Consider the following 26,815-nt stretch of genomic DNA (forward strand, 5'->3'; position numbering starts at 1 on the left):
ATCTCTCAAAAAAAAAACAACCACAGCAGGTTTCAGTTTGACTCTGAAAATGAGCTGAGAAGTTCTCACAATTGTGAAATGCCAGACGTTATTAACTTATTGCACACTTCTCACTGAACAATTGAAGAAAATGTTTCACGTGTTTGTTTTGCTCTGTTTGTGCTGGTGCCGTCTGATTGGTAAGTTATAAATATATATTTTTTTGGCTTAATGTCAGTAGCATTCTTTGACAGATGTTAAAAATCACGGAAAATAATGGAAATTGTGAATTCTCCATCATGCCACGTTTAAAATTTTATGCCAGGCCCAATTCTAGAATTGCATGACTGGGGGGCATTTCGAGAACTTATCACATTATCTTGCAATGAAAAGATTGATTTAAAATAATAACAATAATAATAAAGAGGGATCATAAGCTTTTGTTTTTTTGATTCAGTACGTACCAGACCTCATTTGAACATCTGATAACTGAATTTAAACCAAAGAACTGGGTCAAATGTTTCCATATGTTTGATTCTTGTATTTGATATGCATGCTTTTACCTAGATGATCCAAATCTGCAAACATTCACTGATGCTCAAGGCAACACATAATATTAAGAGCCCTGGGGTGTAAACTTTTGAACATGATGACTGTCACAATGTGAGATGGCAGGAATTATTATCTTTTCCAGACTTTCAAACAATTGAATCGGTGGAAACTGATTGGTTATTTTGTTTAAAGTTATCATTTTTTAGTACTGCCCTTCGTAAGCAACAGTACATGAAATATTTACATTTCTAGACAAAGTATGAGCAATATACCCCGACCATCCTGTGGAAAAGTTTACACCCCCTGACTCTAAATGCAGTGTGTTGTAGGGGTGGGCGGATCAATTGTTCTGCACCTAAAAATATCGATCGTAGAGTGGTTTTGAACCAGCGATATTATTTATTTAGCACAAACTTCAGAATCTTTTTTTAAGGCCATTAGTAACAAACCATTAGTAACATGGGAAACATGATTTTCAAAGGACAAGTTGCTGTCTAATATAACACCCAGATTTTTGAATTAAGAGGACGTAACAGTACATCCGTCTAGTTGCAAATGGTAATCTAAGAGATTCTGTGTTCTGTTTTTTGGTCCAATAATTAATAACTCTCTCTTATCTGAATTTAATAGGAGGAAATTATTGGTCATCCAATCTTTTACAGTTTTAACACAATCTATTAGCTTAGATAGTTTAGAAGTTTCATCTGGTCTTGTTGAGATTTATAGCTGAGTATCATCAGCATAACAATGAAAACTAATCCCGTATTTTCTAATAATATTACCAAGGGGCAACATGTATATTGAAAATAGCAGAGGACCTTGGACAGATCCTTGTGGTACTCCATACTTTACTGGTGATAATTGAGATGACTCCCCATTTAAATAAACAAAGTGGTAGTGATCGGACAGGTAGGATCTAAACCATCTTAAAGCCTGACCTCGAATACCCGTATAGTTTTGTAATCGATCTATGAGTATGTCATGGTCTATAGCAGGGCTGTCCAAACTCGGTCCTGGAGGGCCGGTGTCATGCAGAGTTTAGGTCCAACCCTAATTAAACACACCTGAAACAGCTAATCAAGCTCTCACTAGGCATACTAGAGACTTCCATGCAGGTGTGTTGAGGCAAGTTGGAGCTAAACTCTGCAGGACACCTGCCCTCCAGGACTGAGTTTGGACAGCCCTGCTATAGACCATGACATACTCATAGATCGATTACAAAACTATACGGGTATTCGAGGGCAGGCTTTAAGATGGTTTAGATCCTACCTACCGGCAGGTGTCCTGCAGAGTTTAGCTCCAACTTGCCTCAACACACCTGCATGGAAGTCTATAGTATGCCTAATGAGAGCTTGATTAGCTGTTTCAGGTGTGTTTAATTAGGGTTGGACCTAAACTCTGCATGACACCGGCCCTCCAGGACCGAGTTTGGACAGCCCTGGTCTATAGTGTCGAATGCAGCACTAAGATCAAGTAATAGTAGCAATGAGATGCAGCCTTGGTCTGATGCAAGAAGCAAGTCATTTGTCATTTTAACAAGTGCAGTTTCTGTGCTATGGTGAGGCCTGAAACCTGACCTAAAATTCTTCATAGAGATATTTTTTTTGCAAGAAGGAGCACAATTGAGCAGACACAACTTTTTCTAAAATTTTAGACATAAACGGAAGATTTGAAATGGGTCTGTAATTTGCCAGTTCACTAGAATCTAGTTGTGGTTTCTTAATAATAACCACCAGCTTGAATGGTTTTGGGATGTGACCTAAAGATAATGATGAGTTAATAATATTGAGAAGCGGTTCTTATGCTACAGGTAACAACTCTTTCAGTAGTTTAGTGGGTACAGGATCTAATAAACATGTTGTTGGTTTAGATGCATTGATAAGTTTATTTAGCTCTTCCTGTCTTATAGTTGTACAGCACTGCAGTTTTTCTTTGGGTGCGGTGAATGAAGCTGAAATACTAGACGCAGTAGAATCTACATTTTTTATTGTATTTCAGATGTTATCTATTTTATCAGTGAATAAATTCATAACTTATTATTAAACTGTGAGGGAATATTTAGATCGGGTGGTGTCTGTTTATTTGTTAATCTAGGCACTGTGCTAAATAAAAACCTTGGATTATTTTGGTTATTATCTATGAGTTTGCGGATATGCTCTGCCCTGGCAGCTTTTAGAGCCTGTCTATAGCTGGACATACTGTTTTTCCACGCAATTCTAAAAACTTCCAAGTTAGTTTTTGTCCATTTGTGCTCAAGATTATGAGTTTCTTTCTTGAGAGAATGGGTATAACTTGTACCATGACACAGTACGTTTTTCTCTAACCTTTTTCAATTTGAGGGGGGGGGGGCAACAGCTTCTAATGTAATAGAGAAGATAGTGCCCATGTTGCTAGTCATTTCGTCTAGTTCATGTGTATTTATGGTTACACAGAGCAGTTGAGATAAATCAGGCAGGTTATTTGAGAATCTGTCTTTGGTGGCTGGAACAATAGTTCTGCCCGGACGATAACGCGGAGCCATATAATTAATATCAGTAATACGCAGCATGCACAATACAAGAAAATGATCAGTAACATCATCACTTTGAGGTATGATATCTATATCAGTAAGATCAATTCCATGCAATTTAATTAAGTCTAGCGTAGGATTAAAACAATGAGTGGGCCCGGTGACGTTTTGCTTGAGGTCAGTAAATGTAAGTCCTAACACATCATTTGTATTATCAACGTGAATGTTAAAATCTCAGACAATTAGCACTTTATCAACATTAATCAATAGATCTGAGTGGAAATCTGCCAATTATTTTAAGAAATCTGTATATGGCCCTGGCGGTCTATACACAGTAGCCAGAGCAAGAGATACGAGAGATTTCTTCTGCATATCTGACAGGGTAACATTAAGCAGAAGTATTTCAGATGAGTTAACCTGTTAACCCGCATCGGCCCGCGGGCGGGCCGGAAGGGCGTGGTCGGGCGTGGTCGGACTTTTTATTACCTTTGTTTTAGAACAATATTCAATCAATTATCATTAACTATATATCATTTGAAAGCTAAAACACTCAAGATTAACGATGTGAGCTTGTTTTTGAAATCAATACACCAGAGAGGAAAGGGTTAACAGAAATGCTGAAAGACCGGCCATTTAAAATGAACAAAGCGAACCGCAGTACTCACGTTTGATCGCCAATAGCGCTGGTCAGCTCAGACTATTCCAAGACACACCAGCATACATTTCAAGAGAAGGGTCCACTCTTCAAAATGCATCCACTTTTTAATCCAAAACAACGAAAAAATAGGGGAAAACACGATAGATCCTCCTTTGTTTACATAAGCGATTCGAGTTATAGTTATCGATAGCGTCCATTTTCCAATAAATATCGATTATAATTCGTATTCCAGCTTTGAAACGCCATCTATTTCCAGCAGAATAGTCTCTTCCGAGTAAGAATAGCCCTCCCTCGTCTCTCTCCTTCAATCGCAGGAGCTGTTATAACCCGGGACAGTAAGCGCGTCCGTGAATGGGTCAGCGAGGTGTCAATCCGGACACATCACAATAGGGGTGTTTGAACCCAGCCAATGCCTCGCCAGCACAGTTTTGATGGATGGAAGTGTTAGCCAACCACAAGGACGTTTAAAGTGATTGACAGTTTGAATAGTTTACGTAAGATTGTTTAGAGAATAGCTCGGCGTATTGTCCGTGTGTTTTCGTGCGCTCTCGGGTTACGCATGAAGCGTACACATAATGGCGTCGCGGCGCTACACAGACTGGCTATCAGCGAACAGATGTTGTCCAAAGCTCACATCTGAATCTCTCCATCGTGGATCTTCGACTTGAGAAGTGTTTCTGTGGCGTTTGGTGGTGTTTTGGAGGACGTGGGGAGAAAAATGGCTAATTTAGTAGCCGAATACGCGCTGAGATCGCTGGGAAGCGTGGATAGCATTAGCACGTAAGTGTCTCCACCCTCCTCTTGAATGTTTATGTGTCTTTATCATGTATTTGCAGCTTTTGTTTCATGTTAGCTGTTTTAGATTCTAAAAATGACAACGGAGAGGGATAATATGAGGGGATTACATGAGTTTTGTTCGTGTGGGTGGGTGGGTGTGTTTGTTTGTGGGTATGTCCCGGTTATTGTGTGTGTGTGCGTGCGCGCGTGTGTGTGTGTGTGTGTGTACAAAATGTAAACAGTGTTGCAAGTTTGATTTGTTTTGCTTACACACTTTCTCACTCTTTTTCTCTCACTCTTCCCTGTCTTTTCAGAGGTCTGGTTAATCCAGATGGTCAGAAAAAAAACAATTTTAGTGGCTGCTAGAGCGTCTTCCTCCACTGTAAATACTGTAAATAGTTTTTTTTTTTAATTATTTAGTAATATTAGTAATAGTAATCTATTACTATATTAGTAAAATAGTAATATTCATAATATTCACCATATAAAATAAATAAAAAATACAAATGTTGTAAAAACAATGTATTTTGCATGTTTTGTGTTTTCACTAGTTCAAAAATGATCAAATCTGTTTTGGTTCACTGTTTTCATTATTGGAATTGTTCAGAATAAAGACTGTTTAGTTATGTTCAAATTCTGAAATAGTTTTGTGTTTTTTTGTGGTTTCATTGGTAGAGCAGTTCTGAATTGATATACATATGTAGTATGCAGTGTCTTATGGAGTCTCTAAATAGCATTTTTGAAAGGATTCCTAGACTTTTCTTGAAATAAAATATCCAAATGACTTTTCCAAAGCTTTTCTTGAAATGAAATACCATAAAGATGTACTTTCTGTAAGTCTTTACCTATAAAAAAATTATTATTTCATATTTTATTTCAGGAAATATTTAGGCGTTTTTTTTCAAAAATGCCATTTGTAGACTAACCAAATGACTAAATGAGTCAGCACTACAAATGCTGTTCAGAAATAGTTTTTTATTGTGTGTTTTGGTGGGCAGAGCAGTTCTGAATTGATATACATATATGTATTATGTAGTTTTGACTCATTTGGACATTTGTTTACAAAGTGTCTATTTGGGGTCTCCAAATGGCTTTTTTGAAAGGACGCCTAGATTTTTTTTAAATAAAAGCTTACAGAAACTACATTTTTGGGAGTATCATCCTCAAATTTGAATCAAAACATGGTCAGATGTTCAGCTTTATCTTTATGGTGTTTTCAGGCCTTTGGCATGAAAGTCTCATCCATTTTTCCCTTAGTGAGCTTCATTAAAACATATCGCGAGTCAATTTCATGTATATTTTACCTTGTTTTACTCTATTGCTATACTAATTTTGAGTTATTATGACTCTAGAGTAACAAAGGATCAAGTGTCTAGTTTCAAACAACACCAGATTTTTAAATATAGACCTTAGGGTTCAAGAGCTACAGACATTTTTATTTGGTTATATCGTTTTTTACAAAATGCTCAAAAATAGGGGCGCAGGGTAACAGGTTAAACCTCCTGTATCCTGTTTTCTGAGTAACATTGAGAATATCACTATATATTGTTGCAACACCGCCGCCACGACCAGTCTGACGGGGCTCATGTTTATAACAGTATCTTGGTGGAGTAGACTCATTTAGACCAATATACTAATTTGGTTTAAGCCAGGTTTCCGTCAAAAAGCAGAGTACATCAAAACTATTATTTAATTTACAATAACTGCTTTGGGTGCGAGTGATCTGGTGTTTAGGAGCCCAAGCTTTAAAAATTGTTTTTGTTCATTTATTTCGCATTTTTCTGGTTTAATCACGATCAGATGTTTTCTAGATCCTGCATTAAATTTATATTTTGACCTCGCTATTCGGGGAACAGACACAGTCTGTATAGATTGGACAACGCAAGTACTTCTATCTTTTAAGTGGGTAGAACAAAAGTCATCATAGCAGTATTTTGAGAGTTGGCTTATTAGTCAGATGGAGTGTAGCGTCCTGGAGATGTTGTCCGACAGGAGTTCCACTCCGACTCTACTGGGGTTCAGGCCATCAGCACGAAAAAGCCTAGCACGCTCCCAGAAAAGCTTCCAATTGTTAACAAAGAGCAGTTTCTGTTCTTTACACCATGACAATAACCATTCGTTTAAAGCAAAAAGTCTACTGAGCCTTTTGTGTCCTTGTTGATGCGTGGGAAGCGGTCCTGACATGATGACGTCAGGGCCTGGCTCGTGTCTTCCGCTGCTGACATCTGGAAAGGTCGCGTCCTGGGTGCACAGGACCTGTGCAGAGAAACATACGGAGTAGAGGTGGTGGGAGTGCATACTTACCCCAGACTTGTGAGTGGTACCCCGGGATGTTTCCAGCGTGGCTCTCTGCTCTCTCAGCTGGGCCTGCTTCTCCAACAGGTCATGGATCTGCTTCTCCACGGCCTCCAGCTGCACCGAATGCAGCTCGAACATGTCCTCACCTGCACTCAAAGGTAGACACAAATCTGCCATTTAAGCAAGTAACAGTTAAACAATGGTAATGTGTGTGAATAGAGTATTAGAAATGTAAGCGAGATTAGCGGCAGCCGCGCTGGCGATGCTAACGGGCTATAAGCTAATAGCAGACTCGGGAAATCAAAATAAAACTAGTGATAACAAGCTGCTCTGATTGGTTTAGTTGTAGAATGCAATAGGGGATATATTCACACATTATAGAATCGAAAATGATAGTGTATAAAATTGATTTTAAGATAGAAAATAGACGATAAAGAATTAAATTGATGGAGCTCAAACTCAAAACATGCAGCAGCAACAAAGTGTTAACTCTATGATATAAATAATCTTAAGTGAGGGGAGCCAGAGTATCAAGTCTGGCCTTAGGTTGGTGAGGGCACTCTCATGTAGAAAGATTAGCTGTTGGCGAATGTCTGCTAGCATTTTCCAGTCACAGGCCAGGCATGGTTGTCATGATTTGGTGGAAGGATTTTTGGGTGTTTTCTGCCGTTTTCTGACAAATAATGTTGCCTTCGGGTGGCTAGGAATTGGTCATGCTACGCTTGCTCTCCAAAGCTGATGCAAAGATCTTGAGGATCTGACTATGTCTCCAGATGTATCTCCCTTGCGTGAGGCTGGTCTTGCAGCCTGTCACGATGTGTTTGAGAGTTGTTGGAGTTGGGCGGAGGGCATGGGTTGGATCCTCAAAGTACCACTGTTGGCGATCATTGATGTTGGAAGCAATTCATAAGTTGCCCTGATGATAAAGCTACTCTTATTAGCTTGCATTTTCCATATCTCCCTCCAACTGCATCCATATATTTCCCCTGCTTAACAAGAGAGGTATCTTTCTCTCCTCTCTCAACCTCCTGTCAGCGCACCTCCTCGACCACCAGTGTTCTCTGGTCTGATGTTGTAGCCTTTCACCAGATTTGTTCACTTGCTTTCAAGCCAAAACCTCCTCTTCCCTGCTGGACCTGCCCCACAGTATCTTTGTGCTTCAGGGCTGATATAGCTTGCTGCACTGCATCGAATGGTGTCCACCCAGTTACCAGGGGAGATACAGCAGTACTGATGGTCTTGTCTCTGGAATCCTTCAGTGTCATCTGTAGTCTTACTTTAGAACACTTGTATTCCTTGGTTAGACTAGTGAGATGTAGTTCAAGGACCCCTTGAAGTGAAGGCTGCATCTTCTTCATGGTAGTTAATGGGACTTCATACAGCGATTCCTTGCTTACCACTGTAAACAAAGCAATGCTGCTTTAATAGGTATTATATGCACATAAGATGAAAAGGAAATGCCATTGAAGCGTTTAACAAGCAAACAATCAGTTCCCTTCAGAGATACATTCATATAAACCCCCACCCTCAATTCAATATTTACTGTTTTCTTCTAACATTTTGATATTTCTGATTTTCTTCTAATATTTATGTCATGTTTATAGACATATTTACAGAGTGGAAGCAATACAATTAAAAACCTGAGACATTATGGTAAGTGATCAGATTTGAGTTAGGTGATTGGAAGCCTCAGAAAACTGCTCAGAAAATGTTTCAATGAGAGATACGGATGTAGAGTGAAAGCAATCCTGTAAAGAATAATAAAAAGTGTGCGAAAGAGAGCTGTGAGACTGCACACTGAAAGGCGGGCTAATGAAATGCAACGACTCAATTAAAATCATGTTCATATTTCACCTTTTATTTGCTTTGTGTTTTTATGGCCGTTCTGAATGTTTTTTTGTTTGTTTTTTCTTCAATTTACACTTAGTCACAAATGAGAGCTGATTTCAGGCTTTGTAAACCATCACAAACTTAAAAGCTGTTTGTTCTTCAGGTGTGTTCGGTGAGTCAGTGTCAGTGACGGAAGGAGATTCTGTTACTTTACACACTGGTGTTACTGAAATACGTGCGGATGATGATATACTGTGGAAATTTGGAGCTGAAAAGTCTCAAATAGCTAAAATGAAGAAAAATAAGCAAATCTTCTCCACATCTGATGTTCCTGATGGGAGATTCAGAGACAGACTGAAACTGGACTATCAGACTGGATCTCTGACCATCACTAACATCACAACTCAGCATGCTGGACTCTATCAACTAGAGATAGCTGGAGCGAAAAAATCATCAAAAATATTCAGTGTTTCTGTCTATGGTGAGTAGTCCAAACATTGACATAGCTTGTTTTATTAAAGGCATAATGTTGATTAAGGATGGACAGTCTGATGATTTTATATCGTAAACGATCTTGAAGACGTCAATGATTTACTTTTCAAGTGAATCACGTCTTCGTAAAAATGTTAAAACTACAGCAATTGTTGCCTACTAGATGGCCAAATTATATCACACGTCTCCAATATGATGCCTTCACTGCATGGTGATGTATTTGAAAACAGTTTAAATTGCTAATTGTGCTAGCAGTAGTATTGCGGTGAATCAAATTTTAGTTTCAGTTTCAATTTTAATAAAATGGCCATTGTGCCAAATTCCGTTCCGTACATTTAAAGCGTCGTGCTTTTAAAACTCCTTAAAGTCCGTGTGAAACAGAAGTTGTTGATGACTTTCAGCATGGTCATGTATAGAGTGGGAGAACTGTGACGTCCGAAGCGAGTGTAATTCGCCGAAGGTTCCTTTGAGATTTTCCTATGGGGTTTTATAATGGGGTTTTTCAATTTATGAATAAAATAAAGTCTAAACATAACTTGACGATACTTTTACGTTTACCAACATTTCCTAAAATGTATTTGAAACATAGACACATTGCTTGAATTTAATGTGCTTTCTATACTGTAAAAAAAAAAAAAAAAAAATGTTGGGCAAACTTAAAAGTTTAAGCAACCAGTCTCAGCAGATAAAACAAAAAGTTGAGAAATTTCAGAAAAAATAAGTTGAGAAAACAAAAAAATCTGCTGAAGCTGGTTGCCTTAATTTTTTTTTTTTAACTTTTTAAGGTTTTTTTTTTTTTTTTTTAACTTTTTTTTTTTTTTTTTTTTTTACAGTGTATGTATATAAAATCATTTTTGTAAATGTATTTTAACGGTGACACCTAAATGTCTTTGACCCTAAGTGATTTTGTTGTTTGAGATTTATAGAAAAATAAGAGCTGGAAATAGGATTGTTGTTTAGATTTATCAGTATTTTTCTTTATTCTCTCATGCTTTCAGCTCGTCTGTCTGTTCCTGTCATCAGCAGCAACTTTTCAAACTGCTCTTCATCATCATCATCATCATCATCTTGTTCATTGTTGTGTTCAGTGGTGAATGTGAGTCATGTGACTCTCTCCTGGTACAAAGGAAACAGTTTATTGTCCAGCATCAGTGTGTCTGATCTCAGCATCAGTCTCTCTCTACCTCTGGAGGTGGAATATCAGGATAAAAACACCTACAGCTGTGTGCTCAACAATCCCATCACCAACCAGACTCAACATCTGGACATCACTCAACTCTGTCACACATGTTCAGGTACAGCAACGCTGATATTAATGCTCATTCATTTAGCTGATCTCTGTCTTTTGTTGTAGAGATCAGACCGATTCAGTTACTTACATTCATGACTGTCTCTCTTTTACTCTCCATCAGTTCCTCCAGACTCTGTATCTCTGATAGTACTGATTTCTGCTGCTGCTGCTGGATCTCTGTTGATTGTCACTGTATTTGTGATCTTCTGCATCTGCAAGAAATGTAAAAAAATAAAATAAAAAGCTTAGGAGATTATAAAATTAATGAATACAATGAAATATTTATATTTTATAAGTCACAAATTTCAATATAATATTGACAACTTGGTTGTTTTAACATGTATGTGTTATTTCATTGCTAATGCAGGTCAGACAAAAAGGAAAGACAGGACTCATTCAGCTCTGTGTAAATCAACATCACGAAAAAAGGTAAGAAGTTGTTGCAGTCAGTTAGTCTGTTACTCTTTTGTACAGTATAGTTCTTATAAATTGATGTTCATGCATTGGATGATTATTTTTTTTTATTATATTTTTCTAAGCTTTTTTATTGAGTAGACATTTTTATGAAATTATTTTACAGAAGCTCCCCTTAACTGTCACCCCCCCCCCCCCCCCCCCCCCTTTTTGAAAACGTTTTGAAAGTGCACTATTTAAAGTTAAATTGTAATAATTCATGAATGCTTTTGAATACAGACCTTTTAAAGAAGACAATCAGCAGATTATTGCAGAAGTGAAATAATTTCAAAAAACGAAAGTAAAAAAAAGTTATAAAAGTTTAAATTTACTGTAAATAACATGTACGATACTATTATTATTATATATTATATCAAATAAATATTTTACAAAATATATTTTAATCCAAATTTTGCATAAAATTAAAGCCATATGTCTAAATATGTTGTGTTCCAAATTTGAAGTTGATATAAAAACAATTGAGGTTACTATGCAATTTTGTTTAGGCGTTATACCACAAACAGCCACCGGGTGCCATTCAAACCCCATTGAAGTTTTTTTTATGCACTTTTCTGTAACAAATGGATCAATTTATCACAAAATAACCACCAAATATGGAATCTTGAGACTCAGACCTTTCCGATGATATCTCTTTTGCCAAGATTATAAAAAGTTTTGATTCTATAAGACCGTAATACATTTGGAATATGACACCTCCCACTAAGGCAGGGGTTCTCAAAGTCTACATTCAAAGGTCCAAATCTGAATTTTCATCAGTGTCAAAGGTCCGGAACAATTGGCTATTACAAAACGTGTTTTTAATAAACATACATAACATATAACAAATAAACACTCATTTAAAAAAAAAAAAGGTTCCCTTCGCATTCAAAATACTTTAATAAGTGCAAAAGTGGCAAAACAATTAATTTAAGTGTCAGCAGTAGAAGTCGACACATAATGTTTTTTCTCTGGCCAATGCCGATATTTAGAAATCAGGGCAGCCTATGGCCGATACATGATGCTGATTTTTTGGGCCGATTTTCTCTTTTTTTCCCTTTATATCAAAAGAGAGTTTGCGTAAATGGTTATTGCAGGGCACAAGATAGTAATAGTAGTAGTAGTAGTAGCCTAATTCATAGTAATAATACATGGCTCAAAACAGTTCTGAAGCATGCTTTTTTGTTTATGTTTGCTGACAGACACCAGTGTTTCCTGCAGACTAGCAAATGCAAGTTGATTCTCTGCCAGCAGGAGGCGCTGTTGGAGCGTGATATATAGCTGTTTCCCCGGTAACGACTGTAAGCAAATAAGCGCTACTTTATCAGCCATTACAGGAAAGACCAAATGAAAAACCAAAAAGCTTTGACATCAAAGCTTTTCTGAAGAAAACGGACGGTTCTTTTAAAAGATACATTCATATAAAAACACCCGCACAGCATTTTATTTTTGAAACGCGCAGTGCTCAGTTTATTCAACGAAGTATAAGCCTTTTGGAAAATTTATTTGTAGCGGTCAGTTTTGATATTGTGACAAGCTGCCACAAATAAATGTATACACTGGGCACTGCTATAAGACAAATTGCCATAATATAAGTGATAGCAAAATAAAACAAAAAAATAAAAATATTAGCGGTGAAATGTCGCCCGATTACGTCAAACGTCATACGCTCACTGGATGTCATGATGACAACAAATGTCATGAAGGAAAAGATTCAATATCTCGCCTGCAATTTCGGACCTTCTCCAAAAGACATAAAAAAATAAGAATAAATAAACAAATGATTTACAAGTTTAACGTGCGTTTATCAAAGTAGGAAATATAATTAGTGTTCTTGAAATATGAAATAGAAGCGGGTCCGGATTGAATTCCCTCCGGGTCCGGATCCGGACCGGAGTCCGGACTTTGAGAAGCACTGCACTAAGGGGAGGGAGCCCGCTAAAATATTTTAAAGTACCATTTCTATGGTGACGCAATATCCGATTTCAAAACGGTTTTCACAGGATGAATTTTGAGATTTTAAGCTTTCAAATGATATATAATATATGATGATTACTAAAACATGTGATAGGAAAAAAAGGAAACGAATAGAATTTTTGTGTCAAAGGTCAGAGCTCCTATTATGGTGTATATGTTTTGAGGTGCGCTCTTGTCATAAATTAATCTATTACTGCTCCTACATAATTTTTTATAACAAACAGTGGTGAAATATCTATTTAGGAGTCTTGGACCTTTCCAATGATATATAGTTTGTCATGATTAGATTAGGATTTAATGGTAATATATTGAAGTAAAGTTAGGTGTCCCGTATACGGGACGGTGACAGTTAAGGTCTTGTAAAGCCTGCATATTCACTCTGAGTGAATCTGAAGCAAAATTCTAATATATATATGTATATATATATTTATTTATTTTTTACTGTTTCTTTTGATTGACTATGTTTTTCCTTGCAGAAATCAAAGGATGAGCATGTGTATGGAAATATGGCCCCAAAGCGATGATCAAATAACACGTCTACCGGAATAAAAATAAATGTTACAGCTCTGCAGCTCCTGACTCACACCCCTTTAGGTTACATTTATTCTCTGCCAGTATGTTTTCTTTTTTCTTTAGTTTTTTCTTTTGCACATCCACTCTCATTGTTATGTCTTGAAATTTTGCTGCTGTTTAATGTAGTTGTTCACAAATAGAATAGCATTCAGAAACTCAACTTCTGGATCCAGAAGGAATTAAACTGTTTGCAAAGAAATGCCAGGAAAAGACAGAAATATATTTTAGAACAGTTTTATTTCTACAAATTCTAAGAAATTATGGGACACCCTTAAAGCCAACTAATGTGAAGACAGGAACTGTCTTATTTCTAATGATGATCTGCGGAAAGCAAATGAATGAAATGACTTTTACCTCAGGTTTGATACACAGGAGTGTGCACTGGAATGTAGAGAAGCTTTGGAGTCACTTGTAATACAGGATAGGATCATTGTTGATACACAGAAAATCTGTTTAATCCTCAGTTGACTGTGTACCAAAAAGTCCACAGGTCCTGATAGTATATATGCTTTATTTTTTAAATATTGTGCTGAGGAACTTATTGTGGCATGGTGTCCTATTTTTCAGCAATCTGTGGACTCATTACCTGAGCTCTGGAAGAAAAAAAATAAAAAAATCAATATTTGTTCCAATACCAAAGAAACCAGTAGCTTTGACATCCTCTGTAATGAAAAGTTTTGAGAAGTATATGGTGTTTATTTTAAAGACAGAAGTCATCAGTGTTCTTGACCCACTGTAATTTGCATATAGACAGGGCTGTAGTACAGAAGATGCTGTCGACACTGTCACTTACTTTATTACTAAATACCTGGAAAATTCAAAAGCGTATGCACGGCTGCTATTTGTTGATTTTAGCTCTGCTTTTAATACAATTAAGGCCCCACCTTTTAATTCAGAAATTGAAGGCACTGAATGTGACTCCTTTTTTAATTAGGTGGTATCTTTCATTTTTGACTAATCGGACCCAAGAGGTCAGAGTCAATCACACTTTAACAGAGCTGAAAAGTATTAGCATAGGTGTTCCACAGGGATGTGTTAGTTCTCCTATCATTTTTACATTGTATACCAACAACGAGTGTTCAAGTTGTGCTGATTTGTCAGTTTACTTCTCAGAGGTATCAAGGTTTGTAGAGTGGTGTGATCTAAAATAAATCATCTCATTCTAAATACAAAAAAAAAAAAAAAAAGACAGAGGGGATGATTTTTGACCCTAGATCAAAGTGACCACACACACATACCAGTGTTTATACATGAAACATCAATTAAGCAAGTATCTTGATATCCATATAGATAATAAACTTCATGTGAAATCCATGTGTACACAATTTGTTCTCGTATGCAGCAAAGATTATATTTTCTGCGTAGACTTAGGCTTTTTGGAGTGGAGCAGAAACGAAGCTTTTCAAAGATTCGAATCAATTGATTCATTGTTTCGAAGCGCTCGAAACACCCCTCTCTGGTGACGCCTGCTGGTCAAAAGTGTGTAAATGCAACAAAAACTCAGGCTAAAATATGCCTAAAAACAGCTTTTAAAGCCCATTGCAAATGTGTTATTGAAAGTATACTATGTTAAATGCAATAAAAATAATAAAATACCATTAAATATGAAGTGTCTGTATGATATGTGGTTTTAAAAATATTTTATATTAATTTGCTGGCTTGCTTTGTTTGTTTTAAGAACAGCTATATAGAGGCCAGTAAGAGACTATTACCTATTTCTCATTATTTTAATTACACAAATGTCTTGTTAAAAATGTCTACAAATTGATTAAAGTGATCTGAGATCAGGTAAAAACTATATAGATGCTGTTTCCAAAATGAAATGAAAGCTTTTGCAACATTATAAATGTCTATACTGTCACTTATGATCACTTTACTGCATCCTCGCTGAATAAAAGTATTAATTTCTTTCCAAAGAAAGAAAGAAAGAAATTCTTACTGACCTCAAAACCTTTGAATGGTAGCGATAATGTTACAAACTTGTTACAATGTTACGCTTTTTATTTCAGATAAATGCTGGTCTTTTGAACTTTATATTCATCAAATAATCCTGAAAAAATAGGGTAAACATACCTATTAAGCTCACCAAAATCTACATTGAGACATTTTACTGCACAAGATATTGGTTTCAATACAAAAAGTTATGTTAAATAAAATATTAATCTCGCACAAAAATATTTAATTTCATTTCAAATGACAAAAGCCTTTAAATTAAGATCATCATTAAATTCAAAAGGTCTGGCTGTGCTTAATGGGTACATTTTTGTACCCTTTAAGCACACCCCTTTAAGCTCACATCATATTTTATTAAACATTATTGCTTATTTTTAGGAAAATCTTTAAAGAATAATTGTAAAAATAATTTTTTTGAAGGTACAAGTCAATCACAAAAAAAACAAAAAAAAAAAAAACAGAACACTAAAATCAAGCAACAAGGCATTAAATTTGACCAGTTATATATTCATAATGAAGTGTCAACTTGCAGAATCTATACTAGTCTGTGTTCAGCTAAGTAACACATTCAAAAATCAAATAAAACAAACCAATTAAACATTTCATTAATGGGGATGAGAAACTAGCCTCATTATGATGCCTCGTTTTTAAATGAATGTAAACTTATATAGTCTCTTAAGGCTGGAATACACTACATGATTTTTGGCCTGATTTTCAGTCTGAAGAAGATGATGCTAGTTGCCAAAGATCAGAGCCAGTCTGCAGATTAGAGTCGACAGAATCCATAGCAAATCGATTAACTTAACTTAAAGTTCATTTACATAGATGTTCAATGTGGAGGAGCTTAAAGATAGCACACTGAGCTTAACTGGAGCAGCAACAATTTTTAATACATTTCCTATAATATTTATTAAAATGGCAGGATTTTTGCTTAATAAATAGTGTAGGTCATGTATTAAGTTCATACATATTTTAATATGAAAAACTATTATTAACTATATCTATGAAATTATGCTTTTTCTTATTGATGTCACACTGAAGTTGTGATTTTCATAGACGTGTACCCTTTAAGCTCACCTTAAAATAATATAAAATCTTTAAAAATTAGAGCACTGTAAAACGGCAGACCAACAATAAACTGTCAATTTATAATATTATGGATGTAAAAGTAATATGTTAGCATAGCACACAATCTTATACAGCTAGTCAGCTAACTGGTTATAATATGCAAAAGTTTGAACATTAAAATCTTAAATTTTACAATAAGTAGTGAAACTTACCCAAAATAAAGGCTTAAACATCTAAAAAAAATGCACATTTAAGGGGCTCCTCTTTTGGTGAAAGTTTTTAGACCGCTTTCAAAATGGCCACCAGACAGTGTGAACACATGGAGACTCGTATCTCAGTGTGTAATGATCTGATTGACTTGAAATTATAGGAGGTATATAGTAACACACATATCAATTGGTTAAGACATCAAGTAGGATAATAAATACACTCCCCACACTCCTCTTATGATCAGTGGGACCCCTGTGGAGAGGGTGAGCAGCTTCAAGTACCTCGGCGTAAACATCTCCGAGAACCTGACTTGGACTACACACATCCAAACACAGGTTAAGAAAGCCAGGCAAAGACTGTACCATCTGCAACAGCTGAGGAAATTCAGGGTCTCACCAGCAATCCTGAAAACTTTCTATTCAGGGACCATAGAAAGTGTATTGACTCAGTGCATCTCAGTGTGGTATGGAAACAGCTCCAATCAGGACTGCAAAGCACTACAGAGAGTTGTGCGCTTAGCTGAGCGCATCTCAGGGTCTGCTCTCCCCTCTCTGCAGGACATCTACCTCAAACGCTGCAAAAATAGAGCTGTCAAAATCATCAAGGACTCAAATCACCCTGCTAACCGTCTATTCACTTTGCTTCCATCTGGTAAGTGCTTCCGTAGCCTGATGGCAAAGACTGAGAGACTTAGGAGGAGCTTCTTCCCCCAGGCCATCAGGCTCCTAAACTCTAACTCCGTGTCATAACATCACATGATTCCATGTATATACCACTATATCAATAGCTATTCATAATTTTTCTCTATCATATTGCTATTTAAATACCCTGGACAACTTTTTGCATTCTTTTTGTACATTCCTCTTAGTACTATTTAAGTCAACAACATACTGACCTGTACTGACCTGCACATTTATATTTATATTTTTTTATCTCTTATTTTATTTTATTCCTCTTATTTTTTCTACTTTTCTTTTTCTTAATATTTGTATTCTATATAATTGCACTGTCCTTGGAGCGGACCTGACCTACATTTCACTGCTGGTTATACTCTGTATAATTGTGTATGTGACGAATAAAATCTTGAATCTTGAAATAATTTTTTCTTTTTATAATCTGATCTGAAAAATGAAAGTGTGCTTAATGGGTACGTGAGTTTAATAGATATGTTTACCCTAATTGTAAAAAACTGTTTTCAACACTGATAATAATAATAATAATAATAATAATAAATGTTTATTGAGCAGCAAATTAACATATTAGAATGATTTCTGAAGGATCATGTGACACTGAAGACTGGAGTAATGATGCTGAAAATTCAGATTTGCCAACAGAAATATGCATTTTAAAATGTATTAAAATAGAAAACAGTTATTTTAAATTGTAAAAATGTTTCAGACTATTACTGTTTTTGCTGTATATTTGATCAAATAAATGAAGCCTTGGTGAGCAGAAGAGACTTCTTTTAAAAACATTAAAAACCTTACTGATCTAAAACTTTTGAGCGTAGTGTATATAATATTATATATTATATATATAAAATACTGTGCATAACCATTAAGCTCCCAGGTCTCTGGTAGACAACCCGAGCTTGGGCGAGCAGGGAAATATAACAATATTTAATCCTGTTTTGTTGGGTATCCTCATAAGCGCAGTCTAAAATGAGTTAGATAACATCTTAAGTTAACTTAAAGAGTTGTGAGAAAATGATATGTGCATCAGAGCAACAAAGGTATCAAATCAAAGAACAAAGATAAAAACAATAATTGTAGCTATATGGACTAGTCTATATTTAATTTATAATTTATGCAGTTAATACTGTAAAGTGTTTGATCACTTTATTTCTGTTGAAATAAAAGTTGGTCCTTTAAAGGTTTTTTTACATGTAGTTCATATGCTGAGATGGTTCTTTGCATTATACTTTTTTCCTGCCTTTTGTTTTTCAAATCTGTAACTATCAAAGCCTGATTTCTGGCTTTCTGTAGCTCAAGACAGACTGCCAACATACTATTAACAGGTAAATTATTTATTTCTTAAAATCTTTTATTAAAAAATATTTAAATTGTAACTTTCAAATTGTATTAATAATATAAAGATACTGATTATTGAAAATAAACTGTTAATAAAAAAGGTATTCATACCAGCAGGTCATACATAGGACTTTCAAAGCATGGTTCTTTATGGAAACTTATAAAAAAGCACCAAAATCTATTTAGCACCAAACAGGATTCTGCTATTGTTTCAAGCCAAAGAACCCCAATCTTTTATTTTCTTAAGAGTGCACCTGTTAGACAGGTAGGATGGCCATATAAATATGACATTGTTATAATGGATTTATGTGAAGATTATTTTAAGCTCACTTAAATTAAAAGTTATTTTTAAAGCCTGATAAATGTTGAATTTGATTGTAGTTATACCCACATAGCTATGTTTTGTATTGTTTTGAAAGAATATTATGTAGGTGCAGATCCACACAGTATAAATGGCAAACCATGCAGGACAATTACGGGAAGCTGTTAGAACCTGTTAACACTGGTGTTCCACCCTGTTATGCTCCATTCCACCCGGTTAGACAAGTCATTTTAAATAAAAATTTGAAAACAACATTAAATATTTGGCATACCTTTGTCTTATTTTGTGAGGTGAGGAGCATTACCAGCATATATATGTTTCTGAGCAAAATTTTTATATTATTTACCATTCTGTTGGCAAAAGAATGAATTGGCAAAAAAGTACCTGTTCTTAATAATCAAGACATATTATATTCATTAATAATTGTTTTGTTTTTGTTTCAAGAATAAAAAAAAAAAACGTTATGGCATAAGGGACATATACTATCTTATTGTTGCTCATTATTGTTTAACATTTGCATTATTAAAAAATTGTGATAACTATGTATATGTCCCTAACAGGGAGGAATACATTCACAGCGAGTGTCTGAACAATATACCCATCGTTATTATTTTTTAAGTCACTGAGCTTGACCAGTATGTGTTCCATATAGTTAAACATGTCACTATTTTGGTAGAATGCTAAAAACATGAAAACCATGTAACTTTTTTTCCAAAAATTATGAAGCCAAAAGGTTACCGGATACCAGGAATGACCCCTTAAGTAAATTTCTATTTCGGCAAATACAAACAACGTGATTATTTTTCATAAGTCCAACATCCAGCCGTGCAAGAGAACATGCAATCTAGCCCAGACGTGATAAATATGGGAAACCGTCTTGCTACAAAATATACTTAAAAAAATGCATTTTTCATTTAAGTAAGCTTCTTAACCTTGCAGCCTGTCTTATTCGTAAAACACGCAAAATAAAAAAGTGTCCAGCACCAAAAGCAGCCCATATTAAATTTATAAGTTAATTGAAAACATGCATTTTCCTATATACACACTTGTCCCATAAAGCAAAGGGGAAATAATTTGATCATATACTAAAGACGACTAAAATGGCTCACTGCAATAAAACATGCTAACACACACCATTTGGGATTAAACGGGTAAGATTTCATGACATTTATGATGTCTGCTGTACTCACAGTGATATAATTATATAACAGTTGCCGGAGCTTTATAGGAGTCTGTAGTTTAGTCTCCTATTGGTCTGATTACCCAAACTCAGCAAAACAAATAAAACAAGTCCTACAATTTAATAAAATAACACGCATAAGACATATGTAATGGCATATTTGTTCATTTTATTTAATATATTACAGCTTTAAAATAATTTGCAAGTTTTTAATGGCAAGTTGGTTTGTAATTGCATGAATGTTCTGACCAGCAGGGGTCAGCAGCATGTAGCAAAACAACTGATGAAAAAATACATATTTCCACAACTTTCATAGATTCTTTCCGCACACTAAATCTTGAAATCAGCTGTTTTGTACTGAATGTATATATCCTAGTTATTGTGTTGATAATAAATCACACTAGCAGAAAAACAACACATATTCCTGCCATAAGACCTAAAAACACACCTAAAGCTGAATTGATAAATAATACAATTATTATTATTATTATTATACATTGACAGATAATGATTTTGCCAATATCTTTGACTCATATTTACACCTTTCTGCTATCATCACTTTCATGCCCTATACCTAGTGGCGCCATCTGTCAGTCGTGGTATTGAGAGTGGAAGAGAGTGCTGGTTAGTCACTCCCCCACCAACAATCCCCACCAGACCTGAGACTCGAACCCATGACCTTCATGTTACAAGTCTAACCATTAGGCCATGACTGCCCCAAGACACTGAATCCAATATTCCTGGTATTGAGATCATCCAACAGAGCCCAAGACTCCACCATGTCTCTGTGATCCCTCGGACTTCAGCTACAAGGTGGACTTCCAGGCCCGCGGCTGCACTTGGGTCCTCCATCCCACTGGCTATAATGGCTTCTCCATTCCTCTGCCTCCACTCCTTCATTCCTCTTGGCCTCCACCTCCAGAAATAAAGAAAGAAAAATATAAATATGGTCATTATGTTATTGTTTCTCCCTCAGTGTCAAGCAGTTGCTCATCTTGGTTGTTTTTCAGTAGTGAGTCTTGAAAAGCTGCTCTCAGTAACAGGACAGGAAGAAGCTCTTCACCTACAAGCTAAACCCACGTGAAATAAACACCCACTCTCATCTACAAGATCTTTGTCCACCAGCAGATCAAACCACTTGTCTGTAGAACACCGACTGCAGCAGGTTTCCGTCTGACTCAGAAGATAAACTTAGAATAAAGCTGACTGTTTTTTCATTCACTACAATTTAGAATAAATATACATAATTTTAAAATCACTAGAGTTAGGCTTTAAGAATGTAAAAGTCATTTGTTAATTCTTATTTTCATTTCACTGACAAAAGGGCAAAGAAAAGGTTTCCAGTGCTTTCATTGACCAAACTGCACTACACTCTCAGAAAAGCTATAAACCGTCATTGGACCTTTTCGGAAGAAATATGCACATTTTAAAAACTTATATGTGCATTTACAATACTAATATCCACCCTTAGGGGGTAAATAAGATGCCTTTTCAAAGTGCCGCTCCATTGACAGTTTTTGTAACTTTTTTTTTTTTTTTATTTCTTAGAGCATACCTTACAGAAAGCAAGTTAAATGACAAAAATAAAGAATATTTGCTCATTAAAGTTTTAACAACAGCCAGATGAACTATACAATTATGCAAATGCAGCGTGTGAACGAGGAGGGTCAACCTCTGTAACTCTGTCGTGGGAGGATTCACACATTTACAGTTCTGCTGTTGGTTGAGCAGGTAGTTTTATTAGATCAGACACTGAACAACTGAAGAAAACGTTTCACATGTTTGTTTTGATCTGTTTGTTCTGGTACCATCAGGTTGGTAAGTTATGAAAACATTTTTATGGGTTATTTTTTTCCCCACTTCAGAGTGCTTCTACTGTTCAAAGATTATTTTTCATCTACTGCTCTCTGTGTCATGAATATTGTGAAATCTACTTACTTAAGTCTCTGTTCATAATTTTACATTGAAATTTCCAGGCCTAGAACGGTCATAATAATTCTTATTTATTTTCAAACTGTATTGATAATATCTGGCACAATTAAACTTTTACTTTCATTTTGCAATAAATTATGTAACTTTATGCATCGATTTTCTTCTTCGACATCTAACTTTAAAACAACTGAAGGATAAAGAATATGTTGGACCATAAGAATTAAGCTTAAATCAAAGTTTAATAAATCACTAAATTAATTGCTAATAAATCGGTTGCATCAGGCTAACCTCTTCTTCCTCTAATTCTTCATAAGAATAGTTTATGAACTGGAATGCTCATCAACATTCATGTTTTAGAGATATTTGAATAGCATTCCATGTTTTTGATGTGTTTTTCTTCTGTATATATATATAAAATCAGTTGCATCATGCTTTAAACTTTGAAATATGCAGACATACATTTAAATCATTATTTTGATCCCAATGTTCCTCTATATATAAGATAAATTAACTTTGACCCTATTACTTTAAACTCCTCAAGGAAGTCGCATGAAGTCGAAGTTGTTGCTAGTTTTGGAAACCTGTTTGCTTTGAGTTCATATTTATTTTGATAGAAATATCTGGAATTAATGCATTTATGTTTAATGTATTAAATAGCCTCGAATATTTAATATGAAAATCCAATGTATTACTTTTTTTAGGCCATGTACTTGTTTAAAATGGACATTTGTAGTAGTATTGATAATAATAATAATGTAAAAAAATGTAACAAAACCTAATAATAATAATAATAATGCTTGTGTTAGAAGACACTGGCATTACTATGAAGAACACCTCATGGTTGTTATATCTCCAGGATCCAATTTTTTCTTAATTTGGCACTGGTTATATGTCCTATTTTCATAAATTATGCCATATTGCTCCATTATTTGACACTGCGGTGTTTTATCTGTCTGCTTGATTCCAACAGTCTCTCTGTAATGCTAGCGGTTAACCGTTTACAGCAGTTTATAAAAACAGTTGATACTTTAGACAATTATTTTTATCTGTGTCAAAGAAATGTCAATATAGCAGTCATATACAGATTCAAACCTTATTGGTGTAACTCACCCTAAAGGCTCTCACACATCTGTCTGTTCGTATATCTCACCTTTCACTGTGTTTAGTGTTTCTGCTGCTATTCTGCATGTTCTCAACTTCACATGTAAATGATACAGCTTTTTTTTTTTCAGGCTTTGTAAACCATCAGAGGTCCTAATCTGTGTATTTTTATTGTTTTTCCCCCAGATGTGTTTGGTGAGTCTTTATCGCTGATGGAGGGAGATTCTGTCACTTTACACACTGGTGTTACTGAAATACGTGCAGACGACGATATATTGTGGAAATTTGGAGCTGAAAAGTGTCAAATAGCTAAAATGAAGATAGAGAAGCAAATCTTCAACACATTTGATGTTCCTGATGGGAGATTCAGAGACAGACTGAAGCTGGACAATCAGACTGGATCTCTGACCATCACAAACATCACAACACAACATGCTGGAGTTTATCATTTAGAGATAATTGGAGCAAAAAAAGCATCAAAAACATTCAGTGTTTCTGTTTATGGTGAGTAGAGATCAGGGATAGGCAGCACCGGTCCTAGAGAGCCGCTGTCCTGCAGAGTTTAGATAAAAAAAATAAAAACTCACCAAGACACAGATTAACTTGTTCAACTATGGATGTTGTCTATCCCTGGTATAAAGACATAATTTATCCAAACATCCACATATTATATTCCGTTCGTTAAATCATTGTATAGTTTGAGGTGACTATCGACATGATAAACACTTACTCAACACATTTTTACACAAATTCACTAGATTTCACAACACAGAATATAGACTGATTGTTGTGTTCATATTTTTGTTTATTCTCTCATATTTTCTCAGCTCGTCTGCCTGTTCCTGTCATCAGCAGTAACTCTTCACAATGTTCTTCATCTTCATCATCATCATCATCATCATCACAGCAGAATTGTTCATTGTTGTGTTCAGTGGTGAATGTGAGTCATGTGACTCTCTCCTGGTCCAAAGGAAACAGTTTATTGTCCAGCATCAGTGTGTCTGATCTCAGCATCAGTCTCTCTCTACCTCTGGAGGTGGAATATCAGGATAAAAACACCTACAGCTGTGTGCTCAACAATCCCATCAGCAACCAGAACACACATCTGGACATCACTCAACTCTGTTACTCATGTTCAGGTACGGCAGCGCTGATATATGTGATTCCTGTCTTCTGTTGTACATCAGACTGATTTCAATCACTTACATTAATGTCTCTCTTTCACTCTCCTTCAGTTCCTCCAGTCTCAGTCTCTCTGATTTCGCTGATCTCTGCTGGATCTCTGTTGATAGTTGCTGTAGTTGTGATATTCTGGATCTACAGGAAACATAGAGAAACTGATCAAGAAGGCAAGTGTGTCCTACTGCTTCTAAACAAGTAATATAACAAAAAATACGAAACTGAAAATAAGCTCCAATTTTTTGTCAACTGATAGCCCTATTTTATCATTTAATTCAAATAAATCTCACAATTTTGTATTTAACATCCTGTATATGAAACCAAACTAATATTGTGTATGACTATTTCTGTAGATCATTCTCGTATCAAAATGTGTCTATTTGTATATAATGATACTGAACGTCGCTCTTTACTCGTCTTACATGCAGAAATCTGCATTTCTCAGTCTGTATCAACACTAAAAATGCAAAAACATCAATTTTTCATTTTAAATATAAATAAAAAAAATCTCCATTTTATTAATATAATCTTACAGGTGTAAATATGCAGCTGGTGCTCAAATTAAAATCTATATGAATGATGACTTGTAAATGTAATGTAAACATCCCAACTGGGTTTGATTTATGTGTAAAGAATCTCTCTCTTAATGTAGTGATATTTTAGGAACTTTTTGTGTATGGAGAAAAAATAGGCCTGATGGCAAATTAAATTTGTTAATGCCATTTTTTAAAACTGTGGTGTTAAATATGTTTTGTTTTTAAGTTTGAAAGCCCTATTGGTAATACATTCGTTGTGAAGAACCAGATTTGAGTTGTTTTAATGCATATTATTGTTGAAACAGTTGAGACTTCTGCAGAAGAGTTATCTTACACTGAGCCGACATTCAACAGAACAAACACAGAGGAATCGGTAAGACATTTTATTGTTCATTTGTTGAGTGCATGTGTATAATTTCAGCAGAGAGTCAGATGTAGATCAATGTGTGCTTGTGTTTTTGTCCTATTTCCATCAATACTAAAAAACTTCATAATTATTATAATAAACAGTCAAACTAATGACATACTAAGTCAAAATGATGATGAAACTAAATCACATTTAATGTCATTAATATATCTTGTGTTATGCATTTTTTTACAGGAAGTTAAAGAGGAGAATCATGTGGATTATGCACTAATAATGATGAGGTGATCAAACGTCAATGTTTTTCTTAGAACACGACCCAGTTTGTGTGATCATTTTCACTAGAAACATCCTGCAGCGACCTCAGATACTGGGTCAGTGGTTAAGTTTTGAAATTGTGAAAATCACCACATTGCATCTGGTCTCCTAAAACTTCAAAAGACTTTAGCTTGTAATACAAGGACCTTTTACAAATGATGCAACTCTTATCATTTTCATTTTTCACTCTTAAAGTTAAAAGTGCAAAACATAGACTACCCATCAAAAGGAAAATGATTTAGATATCTACAGAAAATGTGGTTTGATCTGCTGATAGACAAACAGCTTGTGCATGAGAACATGCCTACTGCTGGACGTTTGTGTTTGATGCTTGTTTGTGCGTGTTTGAGGTGTGAACAGTGTTTCTGTGTCAGTAGCTTGTGGTTGAAGGGCTTTTTTCCATTCTTGCTTACACGAAACTGTTGACTTCTGCTCTACAGAGAAACCACAAATACTGAACACATCAATGCTGATATTTGACAAAATGGTCTCAAATCAAGCAGATATATTACTGTTCATATTAGTATGAAAATATCATATGCACAAATGCATCATGCTCTATATACTCATGCAGTGATCCTGCAGTGAAGCAGGTAGTTATTTCCAGCTCAAGACTTCTTTCTAAGCAGAACTGTTCTTATAAAGGTCATATCCTGTTTTTGGTTTTTTTTTTCTACCAATGTCTGGGTCATTTAAAGAAAACTTGCATGCAATGTATTATTTATGTTTGATGTATTTGGTTTTCATCAGTTTTGAGGAGAAACTAAACCATGCTAACAAACTTGATTCAAGGTTGATCACCTTTTAGCATGACAGGGCTCCTGTGTAAACACTACATCTGTGTTGTTTGTTAGCACAGTTAACAAAGAATAAAATGCAAAGAAATAAATATTTAAAAAATGTGTTGAATTGTTGTGAAACATAATTTTTGATAAATCACGAATGGCCCACTTTAGGCCCATGGACAGTTCATGAGCTTGAAATTTTTATTGGTACATATCATGCAATAAATATTATAGCTGGACCTTAACGTCTTCAAATGTTTTATCTTTGTTAGTGTGTAGCATAACTCATGAGCCATACATATCACATAACTGATCACTCCATAATAAATAATGTAATTTTAATAATAATAACAATAATAATAAATCTGTCACTGGTGAAACATCTGCTGTAATACTAAATTAACTGTTATCAATGTAGGCATTTCCCCCACATAATGCTTAAATCTAACAG

The 26,815-nt window shown here is 35.3% G+C and overlaps 2 protein-coding genes across 2 annotated transcripts; both read left to right on the forward strand.

Annotated features, from left to right (window-relative positions):
* On the forward strand, window positions 1-14,963 carry LOC306875071 (SLAM family member 5-like). The gene is made up of 6 exons (XM_079425461.1): window positions 1-179; window positions 8,767-9,084; window positions 10,094-10,390; window positions 10,508-10,609; window positions 10,754-10,815; window positions 13,290-14,963. The coding sequence occupies exons 1-6, from the start codon at window positions 131-133 to the stop codon at window positions 13,335-13,337; spliced, it is 876 nt and encodes a 291-aa protein (XP_079281587.1). The 5' UTR covers window positions 1-130; the 3' UTR covers window positions 13,338-14,963.
* A 6,885-nt stretch (window positions 14,964-21,848) lies between these two features.
* Window positions 21,849-26,600, forward strand: LOC306875058 (uncharacterized protein). The gene is made up of 6 exons (XM_079425438.1): window positions 21,849-21,967; window positions 23,369-23,686; window positions 24,010-24,321; window positions 24,418-24,531; window positions 25,203-25,270; window positions 25,499-26,600. The coding sequence occupies exons 1-6, from the start codon at window positions 21,928-21,930 to the stop codon at window positions 25,547-25,549; spliced, it is 903 nt and encodes a 300-aa protein (XP_079281564.1). The 5' UTR covers window positions 21,849-21,927; the 3' UTR covers window positions 25,550-26,600.
* The last annotated feature ends 215 nt before the right edge of the window (window positions 26,601-26,815 follow it).

Source organism: Barbus barbus (genome assembly GCF_936440315.1).
Source record: "Barbus barbus genome assembly, chromosome: 9".
Lineage (NCBI taxonomy): Eukaryota > Metazoa > Chordata > Actinopteri > Cypriniformes > Cyprinidae > Barbus > Barbus barbus.

Coding starts and splice junctions, on each gene's coding strand:
- LOC306875071 (XM_079425461.1), top strand. CDS start 131: ATGTTTCACGTGTTTGTTTTGCTCTGTTTGTGCTGGTGCCGTCTGATT. Junction 9,085..10,093: donor ATTCAGTGTTTCTGTCTATG/GTGAGTAGTCCA, acceptor TCATGCTTTCAG/CTCGTCTGTCTGTTCCTGTC. Junction 10,610..10,753: donor CTTCTGCATCTGCAAGAAAT/GTAAAAAAATAA, acceptor TTGCTAATGCAG/GTCAGACAAAAAGGAAAGAC.
- LOC306875058 (XM_079425438.1), top strand. CDS start 21,928: ATGTTTGTTTTGATCTGTTTGTTCTGGTACCATCAGGTTG. Junction 23,687..24,009: donor ATTCAGTGTTTCTGTTTATG/GTGAGTAGAGAT, acceptor ATATTTTCTCAG/CTCGTCTGCCTGTTCCTGTC. Junction 24,322..24,417: donor ACTCTGTTACTCATGTTCAG/GTACGGCAGCGC, acceptor ACTCTCCTTCAG/TTCCTCCAGTCTCAGTCTCT.